Source organism: Muscardinus avellanarius (assembly GCF_963383645.1).
Source record: "Muscardinus avellanarius genome assembly, chromosome: 9".
NCBI classification, from domain to species: Eukaryota; Metazoa; Chordata; class Mammalia; order Rodentia; family Gliridae; genus Muscardinus; species Muscardinus avellanarius.
The window spans coordinates 63,487,765-63,507,333 of NC_137795.1; the positions used below are offsets into that span (position 1 = coordinate 63,487,765).

A 19,569-nucleotide genomic window follows, 5' to 3' on the forward strand; every position below is an offset into this window, starting at 1 on the left:
GTCCAGTTTTCACCTATTCTGGCAAAAATGGGGGGACAGCATTTTCTTTTTCTCTCTCTCCCTCCCTCTCTCCCTTCCTCCTTCCCCACTCCTTCTTTTTTAAATTTCTACTCTGGTAATCTCCATGCAGAGACATGTTACCTACTCGGGCACTAATCTACTAGGGGGAGGGATTAAACTACTGAGGATTGAACCCAGGGGTGTCTTACCTGCAAGCTATACTTCCAGGCCTTTTTATTTTTTAGTTTGAAACAAGGTCTGCCTAAGTTGCTGAGGGTCTAAGTTGCTGAGGCTGGCCTGGAACCTATGATCCTCCCATTTCATCCTTCCAAGTATTGGGATTACAGGCATGGGTTACCTTGCCCTGGTACTAATCTATTTTTATCACTAAAAATTTGCTTAGATTTTGAGTAGTTTGTTCCTAACCATGTTTTCCCCATAAGCCCTATTACTTTTAGCCTGCGATATTATAGAATACAGGTTTTTCAGGAATATCACTTTATACCCAGAACACTTACTTATATATTTTGTTTTATACAACATTTTTAATAATTTTGTGCATGAACCAAAGTTTGTTCATTGACTCATCAGAAAGCAAAGGTGGTGTCACATCTCAGCCACTCCTGTGGACAAGTCTGTACTTGTTTGTCATCACCATCGTTCCTGACTCTGCATGTATATGCTACTGATAAGGAATTATTTTCTTACATACCATTAGTATAGTAAAGAAACGTCCTCTGCTTCATAGTTAGCCAGAAAAAGTTAATGTTTTAAAAGAAAAGGTGTTACTATCTTTATTTTTTGTTTATATTTCTTGATGAAAATCAGTTGTCTGCCTAAATAATTTTTGTCTAACCACTGAAAATTTTTAAAACTGGATAACATTTCTGTCTTCTGTTACTGAATACTACCAAATTGTATTAATAATTGCATAGCTATATTCTTACAAAGTATTTTAATAATATGATCAAGTTCTTAAATTTGATTTTCTCTTATAAGGACCTGAAATTTTCACTTGAAGATCAAAAACAAAGGAATAGTCAACTAAACCTACTTTTGGAACAACAGAAACAACTACTCAATGAATCACAGCAGAAAATAGAATCCCAGAGACTGTTATATGATGCCAAATTATCAGAAGAACAAGGCCGAAACTTAGAGCTTCAAGTGCTTCTTGAGTCTGAGAAAGTTCGAATTCGGGAAATGAGTAGCACCCTAGACAGAGAGCGAGAATTGCATGCACAGTTGCAGAGCAGTGATGATAGTGGGCAGCCTCGCCCATCCTTATCCTCAGAGGACCTACTTATAGAGCTACAGAAACAGCTAGAGGAAAAACACAGCCGCATAGTGGAGTTGTTAAATGAAACTGAAAAATATAAACTGGATTCTTTGCAAACAAGACAGCAGATGGAAAAAGATAGGCAGGTTCATAGGAAGACATTGCAGACAGAACAAGAGGCCAACACTGAGGGCCAGAAAAAAATGCATGAGCTCCAGTCCAAAGTGGAAGATCTTCAGCGACAGCTAGAAGAGAAAAGGCAACAAGTTTATAAATTAGATCTTGAAGGAAAGCGACTACAAGGAATTATGCAGGAATTCCAGAAGCAAGAACTAGAACGGGAAGAAAAACGGGAAAGTAGACTAATTCTGTCCCAGAATCTTAATGAGGTAAACTGACACTCTATTTTTAAGCATATTTGAAGTTTACAGCTCTTTGAGCATATAATTTTGATGTTAGATTTAAATAGTTGGAAATCATTCAAAAATGAATTCAGTAGAACTTAGAATATAAATAATACTTAGGCTCCCTTAAGAATATGAAATGTTTATTTATAATTATTGTTTTCTTTTTTTAAGCCAACCACTACCTGGAGCTTCACTAATGACCGAACTAGAAATTGGGTTCTTCAACAGAAAATAGAAGGAGAAACAAAAGAATCAAGCTATGCTAAATTGATTGAAATGAATGGAGGAGAAACTGGCTATAATCATGAATTAGAAATGATCAGACAAAAGCTTCAGTGTGTGGCCTCAAAACTGCAGTGTCTAGCCCAGAAAGCTTCTAATAGGTTAGACTTTTCTGCCTGTTCTTAAGAAATGGCATTCTTAGACTAGATTGACTCTTTTTCTTACTAATAGCTAGCTAAGAGTGGGGAAATTGAAAATTTTGAAGATAATTCATGTTTACACTAGGGGATAATATTATTTAGGGGGACGGATATTGGAATTGAACCCAAGGTCATTCTGCCTCTGAGCTACACCCCAGACCTATTTTATTTTGAAACAGGATCTCACTAAATTGCTAAGGCAGGCCTCAAACTGCAACTGTCCTTTCCTCAGCCTCCCAAGTTCTAGGATTACAAGCATGCTCCACCCAGGGGCCTTCTACCTCTGAGTGCACCCTCTGCCTGATTTTTATTCTTTATTTGAAACAAGGTCTAAGTTGCAGAGGGCCTCACTAAGTAGCTGAGGCTGGCCCTGAACCTGCAATTCTGTTTCAGCCTCCCAAGTACTGGGATTACAAGCATGTGCCACCATGCCTGGCTAGAGATATTATTCTTTAACAAAACTCATACATCTGAAAATAACTAGCATCTTGATCCAATAAAAGGGAACTTTTTTTTTTTCAAACTGGGGATTGAACTCCAGGGCATTCTACCTCTGAGCTATGCCTCCAGCCCCTATTTTTTTATTTTGAAACGGTATTTCACTAAGTTGCAGAGGGCCTCACTACATAGCTGGGGCTGGCTGTGAACCTGTGATCCTCCTGTTTCATCCTCCCAAATACTAGGATTACAAGCGTGTGCCATCACACCTGTCTCAGAAACTCCTAATATAAGGAACAAGTACTAAGTGAAACACAGCATCCCCTAAGCTATGTTTTTGTTAGTAAACACCCTAACTGTAAGAAATACTGTTTTGACTTTGTCTTTTTCTTAAAGACTCCAGTTTGAAACAGTAGATGATGAAGCTTTCATTTGGGTTCAGGAAAATATTGATGGAATTATTTCACAACTACAGAAGTTAACTGGCCAGCCAGGTGAAGAGGTAAGGCTTTTTAAAACATTTTGTCATGCTTAAAAAGCAAAGATTTAATAGGAATTGAATCATTTGATGCTGGCAGCATATTCTATAAGAGTTTCAATTTGATCTCTTTTTGATTTTCAATATAATGCTTGCCTAATTACATTGACTTTATTTAAAAAGATCAGATTTCTTTAAAGAATAGTCAGGCTACTAACATTACTGCTCCAGGAAAACAGCCTTAAAATCCTACCACTGTCTTCACAATTGACTAATTTGGTGAATAATCTTTTCACTCCCTTTCTTTATTCATTTCATAGCATTTGACACCTTTTTTTAATTTGTTTTATTTTCTTATAAGTGGAACATATCGAGGGTGGTATACATTTACATTGTGCTTCATGCCCTTCCCCCTCCATTTCCCCCTCCCCAATAGAGAGTGTCCAGGTTAATCATGTTGTATTTATGCTATTACACATATTCATATGTAGCTCCTCCGTTGAACAACCTCAGCTTTCTTCCTCTCCTGTCCTTCCATTCAAGCTTTGCTGAGATTTCCCCTCCATCATCTGTAGTCCCTCTGGTATTACCATTACTTCCTAGCTTGAACATATTAGAGAAAACATGTTCCTTCTCTTTCTGTTCTTGACTGATCTCACTTAACATAATGTTCTCCAGCTCCCTCCATCTTCTTGCAAATGCTATTATTTTTTCTTTATAGCTGAATAGAATTCCATTGTGTGTATTTCCCATAATTTTGCAATCCACTCATCCATTGATGGAGATCTAGGTTGGTTCCATATTTTGGCTATTACAAACTGTGCTGCTATGAACATGGGTATGCATATGTTAACGTAGTTCTCCGATTTCAACCCCTTTGGAAAGATACCCAGGAGTGGTATAGCCGGATCAAATGGTGGATCTATTCCCAGTTTTCTAAGGAATCTCCATACTGATCTCCATAGTGGCTGAACTACTTTACACTCCCACCAACAGTGTAAAAGAGTTCTTCTTTCCCCACATCCTCGCCAGCAATTGTTGTTGTTTGATTTCTTTATGTTTGCCACTCTGATTAGGGTTAGATGGAATCTCAGCATAGTTTTGATTTGCATCTCCCTGATGGCTAGTGATGTTGAACATCTTTTCATGTATCTATTGGCCATTTGTATCTCTTCTTTTGTGAAATGTCTATTCATTTCAGTTGCCCATTTCTTGATTGGATTGTTTGTTTTGCTAGTGTAGAGTCTTTTGAGCTCTTTGTATATTCTGGATATTAGCCCCCTATCAGAGTGGTGACTGGTAAAGATCTTCTCCCATTTTGTAGGCTTCCTCATTTGGTTCCTGATGGTTTCCTTTGATGAGAAGAAACTTAGTTTGAAGAGATCCCACTTATTAATTCTTGTTTTAATTTCTTGCACTTTGGAAGTCTTATTGAGAAAGTTACTCCCTGTACCTATTTGTTGGACTGTAGATCCTATGCCTTTCTCTAATAACTTCACAGTCTCTGGTCTAATATCTAAGTCTTTGATTCATCTTGAGTTGATTCCTGTGCATGGTGAGAAGTAAGGATTCAGATCCAACTTTCTACAAATGGATAGCCAGTTCTCCCAGCACCACTTGTTGAAAAGGCTGTCTTTTCTCCAGCGTATGAGTTTGGCCCCTTTGTCAAAGATCAGTTAACTATAGATGTGTGGGTTTGTTTCTGTATCTTCTATTCTGTTACACTGGTCAGTCTGCCTATTGTTGTGCCAATACCATGCTGTTTTTACTACTATTGCTCTCTAGTATAATTTGAACTCCTGGATTGTGATGCCTCCTGCTTGGTTCTTGTTGCTGAGAATTGCTTTGTCTATTCTGGGTCTTTTCTTTCTCCATACAAAATTTATAACTGATTTTTCCAGGTCTATGAGAAATGTTGGTATTTTAATGGGGATTGCATTGAATCTATAGATCACTTTTGGCAGAATGGCCATTTTGATTATATTAATTCTGCCTATCCATGAGCAAGGGAGACCTTTCTATCTTCCAAGGTCTTCTTCAGTTTCTTCCTTTAATGTTTTGCAGTTTTCTCTGTAGAGGTCTTTTACATCTTTGGTTAGGTTTATTCCTAGGTATTTTATTGGTTTAGCGGTTATAGCAAATAGAATTGTTTTCTTTATTTCTTTCGTTGTGAATTCATTGTTGGCATAAAGAAAAGCAACTAATTTCTTTAGGTTGATTTTGTATCCTGCAACTTTGCTGAATTGGTTAATCAGCTCCAGAAGTGTTTTGGTTGAGTTCATTGGATCTTCTAGATAAAGAATCATATCATCTGCAAATAAGGATAGTTTTAGCTCTTCTCTTCCTATTTGAATTCCTTTGATTTCTTTCTCTTGTCTTATTGCTGTGGCAAGAGTCTCAAGGACTATATTGAAAAGGAGAAGTGATAAGCATTTGACACCTTTGACTTGTTCTGTGTGTGTGTGTGTGTGTGTGTGTGTGTGTGTGTGTGTGTGTGTTGTATATATTTAATAAATACATTTTTTTTGTATTGGGGATTCTATCTTCAAGCTAAACCCTTAGCCCTTTTTTATTTTTGAAACAAAAAAAAAATGTTCTCAGGTTGCTGAGAGATCCTGCTAAGTTGCTGAAGCTAGTCTCGAACCTATGGTCCTCCTCTCTCAGACTCCCAAGTACTGGGATTACAAGCATGCACCAACATGCCCAGCTCTTCATTCTTTTTAAAACCTTCTTTTTCCTTGCATTTTATTTCAGTATTTTCTTATTCTTGTGCTTCTTTATAGTTAGTCACCTTCATAGGTTCCTCTTCCTTCTATCACCTTTCATGTTTTTCTCTTAACTATGAAGGTTCATCCTTTTGCCTGGCCTGATTTCTCACGGTCTAGACTTACTTATTGAACTAATACTTAAATTGAGCGCCTCCTGTGTCCCAAGTACTATAAATGAGGTCCTTGAGATAGAATGAACAAACTTGACAAAAATCTTGCCCTTATGGAGATTATTATCTAGTGGGCTGCTGTGCTGGTATAGACCTTTGACTTGGTCCAAGCTTATGTTTTCAGGTAGTCACTAAACATCTTGACTTGGACAAATGCACCTCATAGGGGCTCTCGGAACACACAAGATGTTCCCAACTGAATCTTGCCTTCACTTTCTCCTTCCTTCCCTAGGCCCCCTTTCTAGGTCAAACTATCACCCAGTTTAGAAAACCAGAAGTCACCAAAGACCACCTTCCTTACCCTTACCTGCATATCTCAGCAGTCACTAAGTCTTTTGCCTCCTCCCTCCTAAATATCTATCTCATGTGCCCTTTACCTCCCTTTGTCATTGCCTCAGTATTACCTGAATGGTTGCAACAGTTTCCTGAGCAGTCTGCCTGGTGCAGACTAATATATCTTCCTAATTTACTCTACTTTGCACAAAGGAATCTTTCTAACACATACTATGTTTGTGGCGTGCTCCTGCCTAAAGCCTTTCATAACTCTCCATTGCTGTCATTTAAGTCTTTTATTCATAAAGTAAAGCATTATTTTTTTATAAAACATATGTTCTTCATATTCTTCCTTCTACTCATTATGTCCTTCCCTATCTTTTTTCTGCCCAGTAAATTTCTTTGCTTTCTTTTTTTTTTGGGGGGGGGCTGGTTGTGTGTGTGTGTGTGTGTGTGTGTGTGTGTGTGTGTGTGTACGTATGTATGTACATACGTACGTACGTACGCACGCGCATTACTAAAGATGGAACCAGGAGCATTCTACCTCTGAGCTACACCCACAGCCCTGTTTTATTTTTTTGTTTTGAAACAGAGTCTTACTGTTCCTGAAGGCTTGTCCTGAACCTGCTATTCTTCTGTCTCACCCTCCCAGTTACTGGGATTTAGGACATATCCACCATGCATAGTTTCTAAAGCTTGTTATTTAACCAAGCATCAGTTCATGAAATCTATTGTTCTTAGTGCTTAGTCATATGTTACATTATTCATATACATTTGTGCTTGCATGACCTTATACAATTTTATTTTCCCAGCCCAGTTTATTATCCCCAATTACTTCTTGTGGCTCATTGACTGAAAGATTACTGAGGCAAAATGCTGAGCTGACAGGCCATATCAGCCAACTGACTGAAGAAAAGAATGATTTGAGGAACATGGTTATGAAGCTGGAAGAGAAGATGAGGCGCTGTCTACAGGCAGGAGCTGGTGGAAATTCTGTGCGTGCTTTTTAGTAGTGCCGAGTTATGGTTCCTGCCACCCAGTTTTAGTTCTGAACTCTGATAATGTAAAAGCTTAGGTATCTGATGCATAGGAAAATCAGTGGACATTTTTATAGGACAAGAGTAATAATAATAGGTAATACTTTGTGGGGGATCCTTCGCTGTACCAGATTATGGGCTATATACATACGGAATCTAACCAACATTGACCCTTATATATAAGAAAACAGAAGTCATGATCAAACCAAGATCTATTAATCTCCAAAGCCAGATATGTTTTCATGTTGCCTGACTTCAGGCATATGTAAAGAAATATTCAAAGTAAATCCCGACTGTTCCTTTCAGTTACTGTGTTTATAACTCAAGTGGAAGATGCTTATGAAATTATATATTTCAATTTAATAAACTACTTAGGGAATTTTAAATGTTTCCATTTTAAAAAGGCTACAAAAGAATTCCTAAGCCACGTGTGGTGGCATGCTTGTGATCCCAGCATTTGGAATGCTGTGACAGGAGAATCCTAGTTTGCAGTAACTTAGTGAGGCCCTTTGCAACACAGTGAGACCCTGTTTTAAAATAAAGAATAAAAAATAGGGCTGGGATGTAGCTTGGAGGAAGAATGACCCTGGGTTCCATCCCTGGTACCACAAAAAAAAAAAAATAGGACTGGGGGTATATCTCAGAGGTAGAATGGCCCTGGGTTCCATCCCCAATACTGCAAAAAAAAACTAAAAAATGAATTCCTAGTTTCTATAGTTATCCAACATAAACACGTGAAAAGACCAGTAAGATAATTATATAGGCAAATAGATAACACAATTGGGTCAGTTCCATGAAAATTCACATACATGTGTATTTTTTCTCCACTTCTCTAGTACACGTTTAACATTTGGACATACATAATTCATCTGTTAAAGTCTCTTGATTTTTTAGTTCATAGCTCTGCTAGATCTGCTTAAACTTCTTTGGGGCCATGCTTTCACCAAGGACTTTTAGGGTAAAACTAATCTAGTTGACAAAGGACTGCATACTTAGAGTTAATGAACACTCATTAGTGTCAATTGAGATTGGCTTTCAGCTTTTCCTGTCTCAGGTTGAAAAGCAGAGATGAGGTATCCATCTTGGATATATCTTTAATATGTTTACTTCAGATTTTTCTTCAAAGACTTGTTCTTAAATATCATGTAAGTAGTCTGTGGTCTCTGCAGTCTTCTAGGTTTCCATTTGGTGGTGGTGCCAATATTGAAGCCATTATTGCTTCTGAAAAAGAAGTATGGAACAGAGAAAAGTCAGCTCTCCAGAAATCCTTGAAAAGGGCAGAAGCTGAAGTATACAAACTGAAAGCTGAACTGAGAAATGAGACTTTACTTCAGAATCTGAGCTCTGATTCTGAACATGTCATCTTAAAGGTAAGAGACATCATCCTTCTAGAGATGGTCCTGTGTTTTTGCCATGTTCTTCTCTCACTGACCTTAGGAGACTGAGAAGTATAGGTGGTATTTAGGCTGTCTGTAGGTCTCTTCTTTCTGTTGTATTGCGAACACAAGGTCACTAGCTATCCACAGGTTTTGTGATGAGGCATATACAATAATGGGACCAATTTAAGCTCCATTAACTGTCACAGTATCAGAACCCAGAGAGAGAGAACCTGGTGGTCCTCCTTCCCACAGTTCCTTTCTGTAATAAATAAACAGAAATGTTACCTTTTCAACTCCTAGGTAAAGCACTCTTGTCAGTGTAAGAGCACTATGCCCTGCAAGATGGGAAGCCCTCTGAGTAGCCTTTCTGATACCTGAAAGTGAATATTGTGGCCAAACTATGTTAGTCAGTTAACATAAAATACAAAACAAAGGAAAATATTCGTAATATTTATTCCAACCATGGAATATATGTAAATATATGACTCTTACAGAGACAGAAAACATTAAATTATTTTAAAAACTAAATAAATGAGATGCCGGGCATGGTGGCACACATTTGTAATCCCCGCACTTTGAAGGCAGAGACAGGAGGATCGCGCAGGTTTGAAGCCAGCCACGCTGGCTTAAGAGAACCTGTTTCTAAATAAAAATATTAAAAAATAGGTCTGGGAATGTAGCTCGGAGGTAGAAGGGTTTCCAGGAACCCCAGTACCACCAAAAAAACAAAACAAAAAACTAAATAAATGAGTTACTGTAATAATAAAAGTAGTTCTATTATAAAATTAAAAACTTAGATGAGGCCAGGCATGGTGGCACACGCCTGTAATCCCCACGTTTGGGAGGCGGAGACAGGAGGATCGCGCAGGTTCGAAGCCAGCCTCGCTGGCTTAAGAGACCCTGTTTCCAAATAAAAAAAATATATATAAATGGGTCTGGGAGTGTAGCCCAGAGGTAGAAGGGTTTCCAGGAACCCCAGTACCACCAAAAAAAAAAAAAAAAAAAAAAAACAACTCAATTGAGGCCAGGCATAGTGGTGCACACTTGTAATCCAGCATTCGGTAGGGGGAGAAATGGAGGATGGCGCTTCTCAGACAACCTCAGCTACTTAGCGAGGCCCTTCACAACTTAGTGAGATCCTGTTTCAAAAAAATAAGACTAAAAAATAGGGCTAGGGGTGTAGCTCAGAGGTAGATTGCCCCTGGGTTCATCCCCAGTACTGCAAAATTAATTAATTAATTAATTAATTAAAATCAGATGATAATAGGATAACAAAAGTATTTGTAATAAATATGACTTCAGAGCTGGGCGTGGTGACGCACACTTGTAATCCCAGCATTCAGGAGGCTGAGACCGGAGGATCGCAGTTTGCGGACAAGCCTCAGCTATTTAGTGAGGCTCTCTGCAACTTAGTGAGACCCTCTTTCAAAATAAAGCATAAAAAAATAGGGCAGAGGAAGTAGCTTGGAGGTCAAATGCCTCTGGGTTCCATCCTCAGACCGCAAACAAAAAAATAAAAATATGACTACAGGCTAAGACAATAAGCATAACTATAAGGTTAATAATCACACTCCATTGATGAAAAAGAGGTCAAGTATAATGGTTAATTACATTCTTTTAGTTCTGCTAATGAAGTAGAAAAACAGTGATAGGGTGCCTGCCATTCTACTACTGCTGTATTATCATCATCTAGGTAACTTTCCCCTACAGAATAATTTGAATGCCTTAGTAATACCTTGATGTTTTTCCCTTCTTTAAATGTAGAGAATTTATGGCAAATATTTAAGGGCAGAAAGTTTTCGAAAAGCTCTGATTTACCAGAAGAAATACCTGCTGCTGTTGCTGGGTGGGTTCCAGGAGTGTGAAGATGCCACCCTGGCGCTGCTTGCCCGGATGGGAGGGCAGCCGGCCTTCACCGATCTAGAGGTGATCACCAACCGTCCAAAAGGTTTCACCAGGTTTCGTTCAGCTGTCAGAGTGTCCATCGCAATTTCAAGGTAAATTTTTTTAAAGAAATTTCATTTTATTAGTAAGCTCTATAAAAAGATATTTGACCTGTAACCACAGCTACTTGAGAAGCTGAGACAAGAGGAGCTCAAGTTGTAGGCCAGCCACAAAGTTAATCTCACTTAATGAGACCCTATCTCAAAATAAAAAGGTCTGAGGATACAGCTAGTGCCTCCAAGTTTAAGCCCCAGTATTGAAAAAAGGAAGGAAAAAAAAGATATTTGCCATCACTAAAACACGCCTGTTGTTGGGAGTGGTGGCGCACACTTGTAATCCCAGCATTTAGGAGGCTGAGACAGGAGGATTGTGGTTCATAGTCAGCCTCATCTACTTAGTGAGACCCTGTACAACTCAGTGAGACCCTGTTTCAAAATAAAGGATAAAATATAGGACTAGGGGTATCGCTCAAAGGTAGAATGCCCCTGGGTTCAATCCCCAGTACCACCAAAAAAAAAAAAAATGCCTGCTATTTCTCTAGTTTTTCATCCTGTTAGCAAGAAGTCTTTATGCTGCACTATATAAATAAATCCTCTGTAAAGGGCCTTCCAGTTACATATAGCTGGTGACTTAGAGCTGACACATCCAATCCAGATTGTCTTTAAAAAAAAATATTTTGTCAAGGCCCTCCACAACTCAGTAAAAGACCCTGTTCCAAGGGGGTGGGGGAGGGCTGGTTGTGTAGTATACCCCTGGGTTCAATCCCCAGTACCGCAAAAAAAAAAAAAAAAAAAAATGGCCCATGAACTAGCTCAGATACATGCATAAGAGATTATAAGAGGTAAAAACTGTTTCTGAATAATCACCCCTTCGGCCTATGCACATTTATTTTATTTTCTTCACTACTAAAATAACTGGCTCTTGGTGCTCAGTCATGGAAAGCTCTAGCCTGACTATTTAGACGAGAGGTTAGCCTTTAGGGCACTGGACTCTGCTAGTGATTTTGTCACCTTTTTGTAGTAGTTCCAAGCTAGGAACTTTGCTCTTCATTTTGGTTAAGACACTGCCTTCTAAGTAATTGAACTTTATTTCAGCTACTGAGAAGTGCTGTGTCCTTCAGTCGACATTTTGAATCCTCTTCATTTTGTTTTGTTTTTTGGGGGTTTTTTTGTTTTGTTTTGTTTTGTGGGCTTGGGGATGGAACCCAGGGGCATTTGACCTCCGACCTATACCCCCTGCCCTAGTTTTTATTCTTTATTTTGAAACAAGGTCTCACTGAGTTGTGGAGGGCCTCACTAAGTAGCTGAGGTTGTCTGCGAACTGCCATCCTCTGGTCTCAGCCTCCCGAATGCTGGGATTACAAACTTGCGCCACCACGCCCGCTGCTCTTCTTTTTGTACGTGGTTAAAATGGAGTAAAGACTCAGACTACCTTGAGTCCTGGCCCACTGTGATCCTCTGACTTGGCTAGTAAATACCAGACACCTTGGCTCCTCCATTTGCCCCCTCCCTTTTATTTCTCTAGAGGCAGGCAGAGTCCCAAAGGAATTTTGTTTTTAAAATTCTATACATCAGCCAGGTGTGGTAGCGCACGCTTGTAATCCCTGCGCTTGGGAGGCTGAGACAGGAGGATCTCACAGGTTCGAAGCCAGCCTCAGCTACTTAGTGAGACCCTGTTTCCAAATAAAATAGAAAATAGGTCTGGGAGATAGCCCGGAGATAGAAAGCCTCTGGGTTCCACCCCCAGTACCACAAAATAAATAAATAAATAAATAAATAAATAAATAAATAAATAAATAAATAAATAAAATTCTATACATCAAAGCACATCTGATACTTTGTCACAGGGTTTTGCTCTTTTATATTTCTTTGAAAAATATTAGTTTTTTAACTGGAAGCAGTCTTGAGATTAGCAAGTTCAGAGTCTCAGTTCATGAATGAGGAAAGTGAGGCAAGAGAGGTTATAACCCACAGGGACGAGCAGCCAGACCTCACATCTCCCCGTGCCGGCTCTCTAGGAGATTCAGGATGGGCCAGGCAGCAACTCAGTGCAGCTGGTTCATGACACTAACACCCCTATTGCTACTGTTGGCTTTGCCTTCCCCGCTGCTTCACCCAGCTGCAGTCTCACAGCTCTAGGTCCTCCTTTCTCATCCTTTACCACCATGTCAAGTAATCCAGGATCCAGTGCAGGGGGAATACACTGCTGAAAAGAGGTGATGCCTGCTTGAAACTACAAGCAGCTTGCTTTCTAGTGGGGAAAAGCAATAGGCACAGAATTAGGAGAACTAAGTGAGAGGTCACAGGAGTTAGGCAGTCATTGTGATTAGAGGAATTTGGGGAAAAGCAGTACAGAAGTTGCTATTGAAGGACTTCCTTCTGTCACCCTCCTTTTCTTGTCCTCTTTGTGTTCATTGTAGTTTGACCCTCCTAAAACTGAACCTTGGAACAGATTGGAATTAAGAAATCAAAACTGTGCTGGGCATGGTGGCACATACCTGTAATTGCCAGTGTATTAGAGGCTGAGCCAGGAGGATCACAGGTTCAAAGCCAGCCTCAGCACATTCACAAGGCCTTCAGCAAAATAGACTGTTCCAAAATAAATGAAATAGGGTTGTGGGTGTAGCTCAGAGATAGAATGCCCCTGGGTTCAATCCCCAGTACCAATGGAGGAAGGTAAGGAAGGAGGAGGGAAAAGGGGAAGGGAGAAAAAGAATCAAAACTGTTGCTGGGTGAAAATGGGTACTTTAATCCCAGTACTTGGGAGGCTGAGAGAGGAGTACCACACATTTGAGAACAGTCTCAGCAATTTAGCAAGACTCTGTCTCAAAATAAAAAGAGCTAGGGTATAACTAGAGATAGAATACCCCTGGGTTCAATCCCAGTACCAAAAGAAAAAAAATAAATCAGAACTGGCTCTCTGAGTCAGGATGAGCCAGGCAGCAACTCAATGCAACTGGCTCATGACACTAACGCCCCCATTCCTATTGAGCCAACATTGTACTGTTTCTGACCCATGGGTGCACCCCTCCTCCAGCTTTCTCAGCTCACTGCCAATTTAATAGTCTTTTTTTCTCTTCCCATGTGAACTGCCTTTCATTTTCTACTCTTTTCTCCTGTTTTCATTAATTTCTCTATCTACTTTTACCTTTCATCTTGTGTCATTTCTCCCTAAAGCCAGAACATGATGCTGGCAACACTAGAGACCTCGGGGGAAAGGGAGTAAAGGGAACTTGCTTCCTTGTTCTTTTGTTCCAGTTTATTTTGCTATAGACCAGAGGCATTTACATAGTGGATTAGTCAATCGTGTGATTATGTTGAAATTTGTTTTGTTTAAATGACCTTTGTTTAAATGACCTTTTCGTGAGAGGTATACATGCATATGCTATGAATTTTTATCTTGTGATCTTTTTTAGAATGAAATTTTTGGTTCGACGGTGGCATCGAGTCACAAGTTCTGGTTCCATCAATATTAACAGAGACAGCTTTGGACTGAATCCAGGTGAAGTAAAAATAGCATATTGTCTTAAGTTTATGACTCTAAAATTTTCACAAGTATGTCTTCCAAATCACAAATTCTGTAGCAGTGTTTTCCAAAGACAGAACCCTTATAATTAAGAAGGCTGGAGACCTCATTATAAAGAGAGCAATAACAGCTGACTTTATGGAGCACTTAGTCTACACCAACTCCTGCTTTTCCATATATTTTCCCAGCTCCATCATGTAAATATAATTACTGTTATTCTTGCTTTACAGATTAAAAAGAAAATGAGCCACGATAAACCCATGCCATTTGCCCCAGATTACCCACTAGGGAAGTCATGGACCAAACCCTGGCAGGCTATCTTCAGAGCTCAGTCTCCTTACAAATATATTTAAGGCTCTGGTTCAAGAGAACATTGCTTTTAGTCATGTGGAAGAGTTATGGTTTGAAGTTTCAGTCTAGCAATATGCCATTTCTGAGATTACTAATAGGTTGTATAAAAATGGTAACCAGTAGAAATCCTTCTTATATCTAGAAGGAAATGAGTAAAAGGGCTTGAACATTTTCAGACATAAGAATGAGGTCAAAAGCACAGCATTACAGAGGATATTGCCCACCTGTGCTGGATGGTGGCTAAACCCCTTCAGATATTCTTTTTTTATTTATTTTTTTTTTTTTTGGTGGTAATGGGGTTCCTGGAAGCCCTTCTACCTCCGGGCTACACTCCCAGACCTATTTTATATTTTTGAAACAGGGTCTCTTAAACCAGCGTGGCTGGCTACGAACCTGCGCGATCCTCCTGTCTCCGCCTCCTAAGCGCGGGGATTACAAGCGTGCGCCACCACGCCCGGCTTAACCCCTTCAGATATTCTATTGTAGCTAAGCAGCAGAAAAGAAAATACTCCATGAAAGTGTTCTGCAAGCATAGTATGGTATTGTACTCATGTAATCCCAGTACTTGGAAGGCTGAGACAGGATTGCAGGTTCGAGGACAGAGTCAGCAAGAAGACTCTCATCAACCTAGTGAGACCCTGTTTCAAAATAAAAAATAAAGTAGGGGGCCAGGCGTAGTAGTGCACAATTGTAACCCCAGCATTCGGGAAGCGGACACTGGAGGATCAAAGTTCGAGGACAGCCTCAGCTACTTATTGAGGCCCTTCACAACTCAATAAGACCCTGTCTCAAAAATAAAAAGATTAAAAAATAGGGCTGGGGTACAGCTCGGAGGTACAATGACTCTGGTACCGCCAAAAAAAAAAAAAAAAAAAAATTGTAGGGCTGAAGGAGTAACTCAGAGGTAGAATGCCCCTGGATTCCATTCCAAGTACCAAAAAAGAGAAGAAAAAAGAGTATTCTGCAGCATGCTTTCTTATACTGAAACATCTGACATATTCACCATAATGAGTTGTTTAAAGTTAGCAAATCTTGATTTCATTTTCTAATAAACCAGTAGAGTAATAAAAAGAATTGGTTACATTGGTCTAATATTTCTTATCCATATACCATGTTTTCCTCCATACTACACACACTCAGAAAACTCTCACTTCTTGTTATAGCTAAGAGATATTTTAGAAAGAAAAATACTAGCCGGGCATGGTGGCACACGCTTGTAATCCCCGTGCTTGGGAATCGGAAACAGGAGGATCCCACAGGTTCGAGCCAGCATTGCTGGCTTAAGAGACCCTGTTTCCAAATAAAAATATATATAAAATAGGTCTGGGAGTGTAGCCTGGAGGTCTTCTACTGGATTCCATCCCCAGTACCACCAAGAAGAAAGAAAGAAAGAAGGAGAGAGAGAGAGAGAGAGAGGGGGGGGGGGGACTATAACTCAGTAGTTTTTTTTGAAGCATAGTTCAGATATTAGAAATAATCATATTCAAAGCCAGGGTGGTGGTGCACACTTGTAATCCCAGTATTTGGGATCACAGTTTGAGGACAGCATCAGCTACTACTTAGGCTCCTTGCAACTCAGTGAGACCCTGTTTCAAAATAAAGAATAAAAAATAGGGCCGGAGGTGAAGTTCAGAGGTAGAATGCCCTTGGGTTCCATCCCCAGTACCACAAAAAAAGAAAAAAGAAATAATCATATTCAAACAAACAGAACACTAAAAGCTAAATTTTTGTTTGTACTTGTCATTTTTCTTTAGAATGATTGAAAATGACTATAAGACATAGTGCAGAGCCAGGCGTGGTGGCACACGCTTGTAATCCCAGCATTCAGGAGGCTAAGACCAGAGGATCGCGGTTCACGGACAGCCTCAGCTACTTAGTGAGGCCCTCTGCAACTCAGTGAGACCCGGTTTCAACGTAAAGAATAAAAAATAGGGCAGGGGATGTAGCTCGGAGATCGAATGCCCCTGGATTCCATCCCCAGACCCACACACACAAAAAAAGACATAGTACAGAATATAGTACAGTAGTCTTTTGAGCCCTTGTTTTATAAAAATTTTCCAAAGGCTTGGCAGTTTTTTCTTTACAATGGAACATTTTGGGCTACTTTAGGTGCTGAAAAGACTGACCCATTTTATCATTCTTCTGGTGGGTTGGAGCTCTATGGAGAACCAAGACACACAGCATACCGCTCAAGATCAGATCTGGACTATCCTAGGTCTCCTTTACCATTTCAGAACAGGTAAGAATTTAATCAAACCTGCCTGGGCTAAATATATTAATACTTAACAAAGAAAGATACTGTTAGAGCTTCAACTTCTTTGCATTGCAATAGCTACACGTCTTTAGTTATGTAATTTACATACCCTACAGCTCAGAATCAAAGCCAATTTTTGATTTTGTAAATGATTTCTAAGGCTATAGGAAACAGAGTTGACCAACTATTACTTAATATATGCCATGGTTAGACATTGGGGAAAGTATTGACTAAAATTGATGAGTCAGCTGGCCACGGTGGCACATGCCTATAATCCTAGTATTTAGGAGACTGAAACAGGAGGATCTCAGGTTCACTGCCAGGCTCAGCAACTTAGCAAGAACCTGTTTTCAAATAAAAAATAAAATAGGGCTGGCAGTGTAGCTCAGAGGTAGAATGCTCCTGGGTTCAATCTCCAGTACCACAATAAATAAATAAATTAAATAAATAAATAAATATTTAAATAAAATCAAAGAGTCACTTGCCATTACAAAAAATATTACACCTGCATGACAAACATGTCCGGCACTTATGGAGAACCTCTGATGGGCTTTGTACTGAGAATTCTTAGATTTAGTAGCTTCTTTGAATTTATGGAAGAATTGTCATCCCAACTTAGAAGCATGGAGGACATAGATTAGTGTATAAGTGACCTACCTTTGGGAGTGGGAAGAGAGGCAGGTTGGTGGCTTAGATGCATCATTTCTGATAACTTGGATTCATAAACATACTTTTAATCCCTAGGTACACAGGCACTCCAGCTGATTTAAATCCTAGCTCCCTAGCATGTTCTCAGCTTCAGAATTATGATCCAGACAGAGCCCTGACAGATTATATCACTCGGCTGGAGGCACTACAGAGACGACTTGGAACTGTACAATCAGGTGATCTACGTTTACCACTTATTGGCGGCCATAGGACTAGACCCACAGCACTCTTTTTCAAACTCCTTGACCTTATTATTATAGAATAATCACGTTTTTGGTTCAGTACATAAGATCCCAAATAGTCAAAGCTTAAACTGTGTAACCAGCAGAGAAACTGGCTTTAAATAATTTTGTGCAAAATTATGTAACATCCCAGATCCTGCTCACCCCCAAAATGATTCCCTTCTACCTTTATTCAGCAGATTAATCAAACAGAAAGCATGATGAACATTACAGTCTACTGGAGAGCGTTAAATAACACATGGTAGAAGGTCATAAGGGATGGGGAGATTGGCACTGGTTTTTCTCACATATATACATCTGTCAATGGAAGTGATTCCTTGATTGGTCTCCTTCTTCCCCAATCCCCACCCTTAAATCCTCCCTGGCTCCACTGGAGTTTCTCCTCTATTATCTGAAGTCCCTCCTATAGTATCCTGATTACTCTGTAGCTTCCACATATGAGAGAAAACACAGAACCCTTCACTTTCTGTGACTGGCTAATCTTATTTAACATAATATTATCCAGTTCCATCAATTTTCCTGCAAATGACATAATTTTGTTCTCTGTGTATTGCTGAGTAGAATTCCATTGTGTATATGCCATAATTTTGTAATCCATGAATCTCTTGATAGACACCTAGGTTTATTCCATAATTTGGTTGTGAATTGTGCTGCTATAAACATGGATATATAAATATATGTATTACTATAATCTGATTCCAGTCCCTTTGGAAATATATCCAGGAATGGTGTAGTTGGATCATATGGTGGATCCATTCTCAATTTTCTTAGGAATCTCCACTGATCTCCATAGCAGCTATATTAATTTGCAACCCCACCAACAAAAATATAAGAGTTCCTATTTTCTCCATATCCTTGCCAGCATTTGTTGTTTGACTTGATTACCATTCTGATTTGAGTTAGATAGAATCTCAGTGTAGTTTTTATTTGCATCTCCCTGAGTGCTAATGATGTTGAATATTTTCATGTGCTTATTGGCCATTGGTATTTTTTCTTTTGTGAACTATTTAGTTTAATTGCCTATTTCTTGATTTTTTATTTTTTACAGTACTGGGGATGGAACCCAGGGTCATCGTACCTCCAAGCCACACCCCCTGCCCTATTTTTTAGTCTTCTTAGTTTTTGAAACAGAGTCTCACTGAGTTACAAAATCTATTTTTTTATTAAGTCTTTTAAGTACTTTGTAATTCTATTTATTAGTCCTCTGTCAAAGGAAGAGCTGGCAAAGATCTCCAATTCAGCAGGCTCTCTTTAAACTCTTCTTGATTTCCTTTGAACAGAAGCTTTTTAGTTTAATGCCATCCCATTTATTCTCGTTTTAATTTCCTGAGCTTTGGACTTCTTTTTGAGGAAGTTTCTACCTGTGCCTTTATGTTGGTGTGTTGGACCTATGCTCTCCTCTATTAACTTCAGAGTCTCTAATTTCCAGGTCCTCCATCCATCTTGAGTTGACTCTTCATCAGAATCTCTTAATCAGATCAAGTATGAATAAGACATTTTAAGGACAAAAGGGATTTCTTTTTCCCATGGAGAATAAGAGTAATTGGCTGCTATGCATTAATTAGTTAGCCTGGAATAGGTAGCAGTTTAATGTGAAATAATTTAAATATCTTGTTTTCTTTCATAGGTTCAACTACTCAGTTTCATACTGGCATGAGAAGATAATCTTTTGAAACATCATCAATTGAAGTGATTTTAAACCAACTCCCTTTTGTAAATCAATGGTTCTTTTGTGCTTTTGTATTGTGAATATTCAATGGGACCACTACAAACAGCTTATGATTGTATACAAATCTCTTGCCAGCACATGAAAACAAACTGGAAATTGTAAATATAAGCATTGTGTATGTGTTCATGCACAATAATCATTAAATTACTGTATATTTGTGGAATG

The 19,569-nt window shown here is 39.1% G+C and overlaps 1 protein-coding gene across 3 annotated transcripts in view; it reads left to right on the plus strand.

The window, feature by feature from the left end:
• The window catches only part of AKAP9 (A-kinase anchoring protein 9), a gene marked incomplete at both ends in the record, with an annotated part of 191,974 nt that extends 172,634 nt beyond the window's left edge, over positions 1–19,340 (plus strand). For all 3 annotated transcript variants that reach the window (XM_080702008.1, XM_080702009.1, XM_080702010.1), the window contains 10 exons: positions 1,000–1,668; positions 1,858–2,069; positions 2,943–3,048; positions 7,048–7,230; positions 8,442–8,642; positions 10,416–10,648; positions 14,011–14,096; positions 16,581–16,710; positions 17,470–17,609; positions 19,303–19,340. In XM_080702008.1, coding sequence (XP_080558134.1) covers positions 1,000–1,668; positions 1,858–2,069; positions 2,943–3,048; positions 7,048–7,230; positions 8,442–8,642; positions 10,416–10,648; positions 14,011–14,096; positions 16,581–16,710; positions 17,470–17,609; positions 19,303–19,340 — 1,998 coding nt within the window. The remainder of the gene's footprint in view (positions 1–999; positions 1,669–1,857; positions 2,070–2,942; positions 3,049–7,047; positions 7,231–8,441; positions 8,643–10,415; positions 10,649–14,010; positions 14,097–16,580; positions 16,711–17,469; positions 17,610–19,302) is intronic.
• Positions 19,341–19,569: the final 229 nt, after the last annotated feature.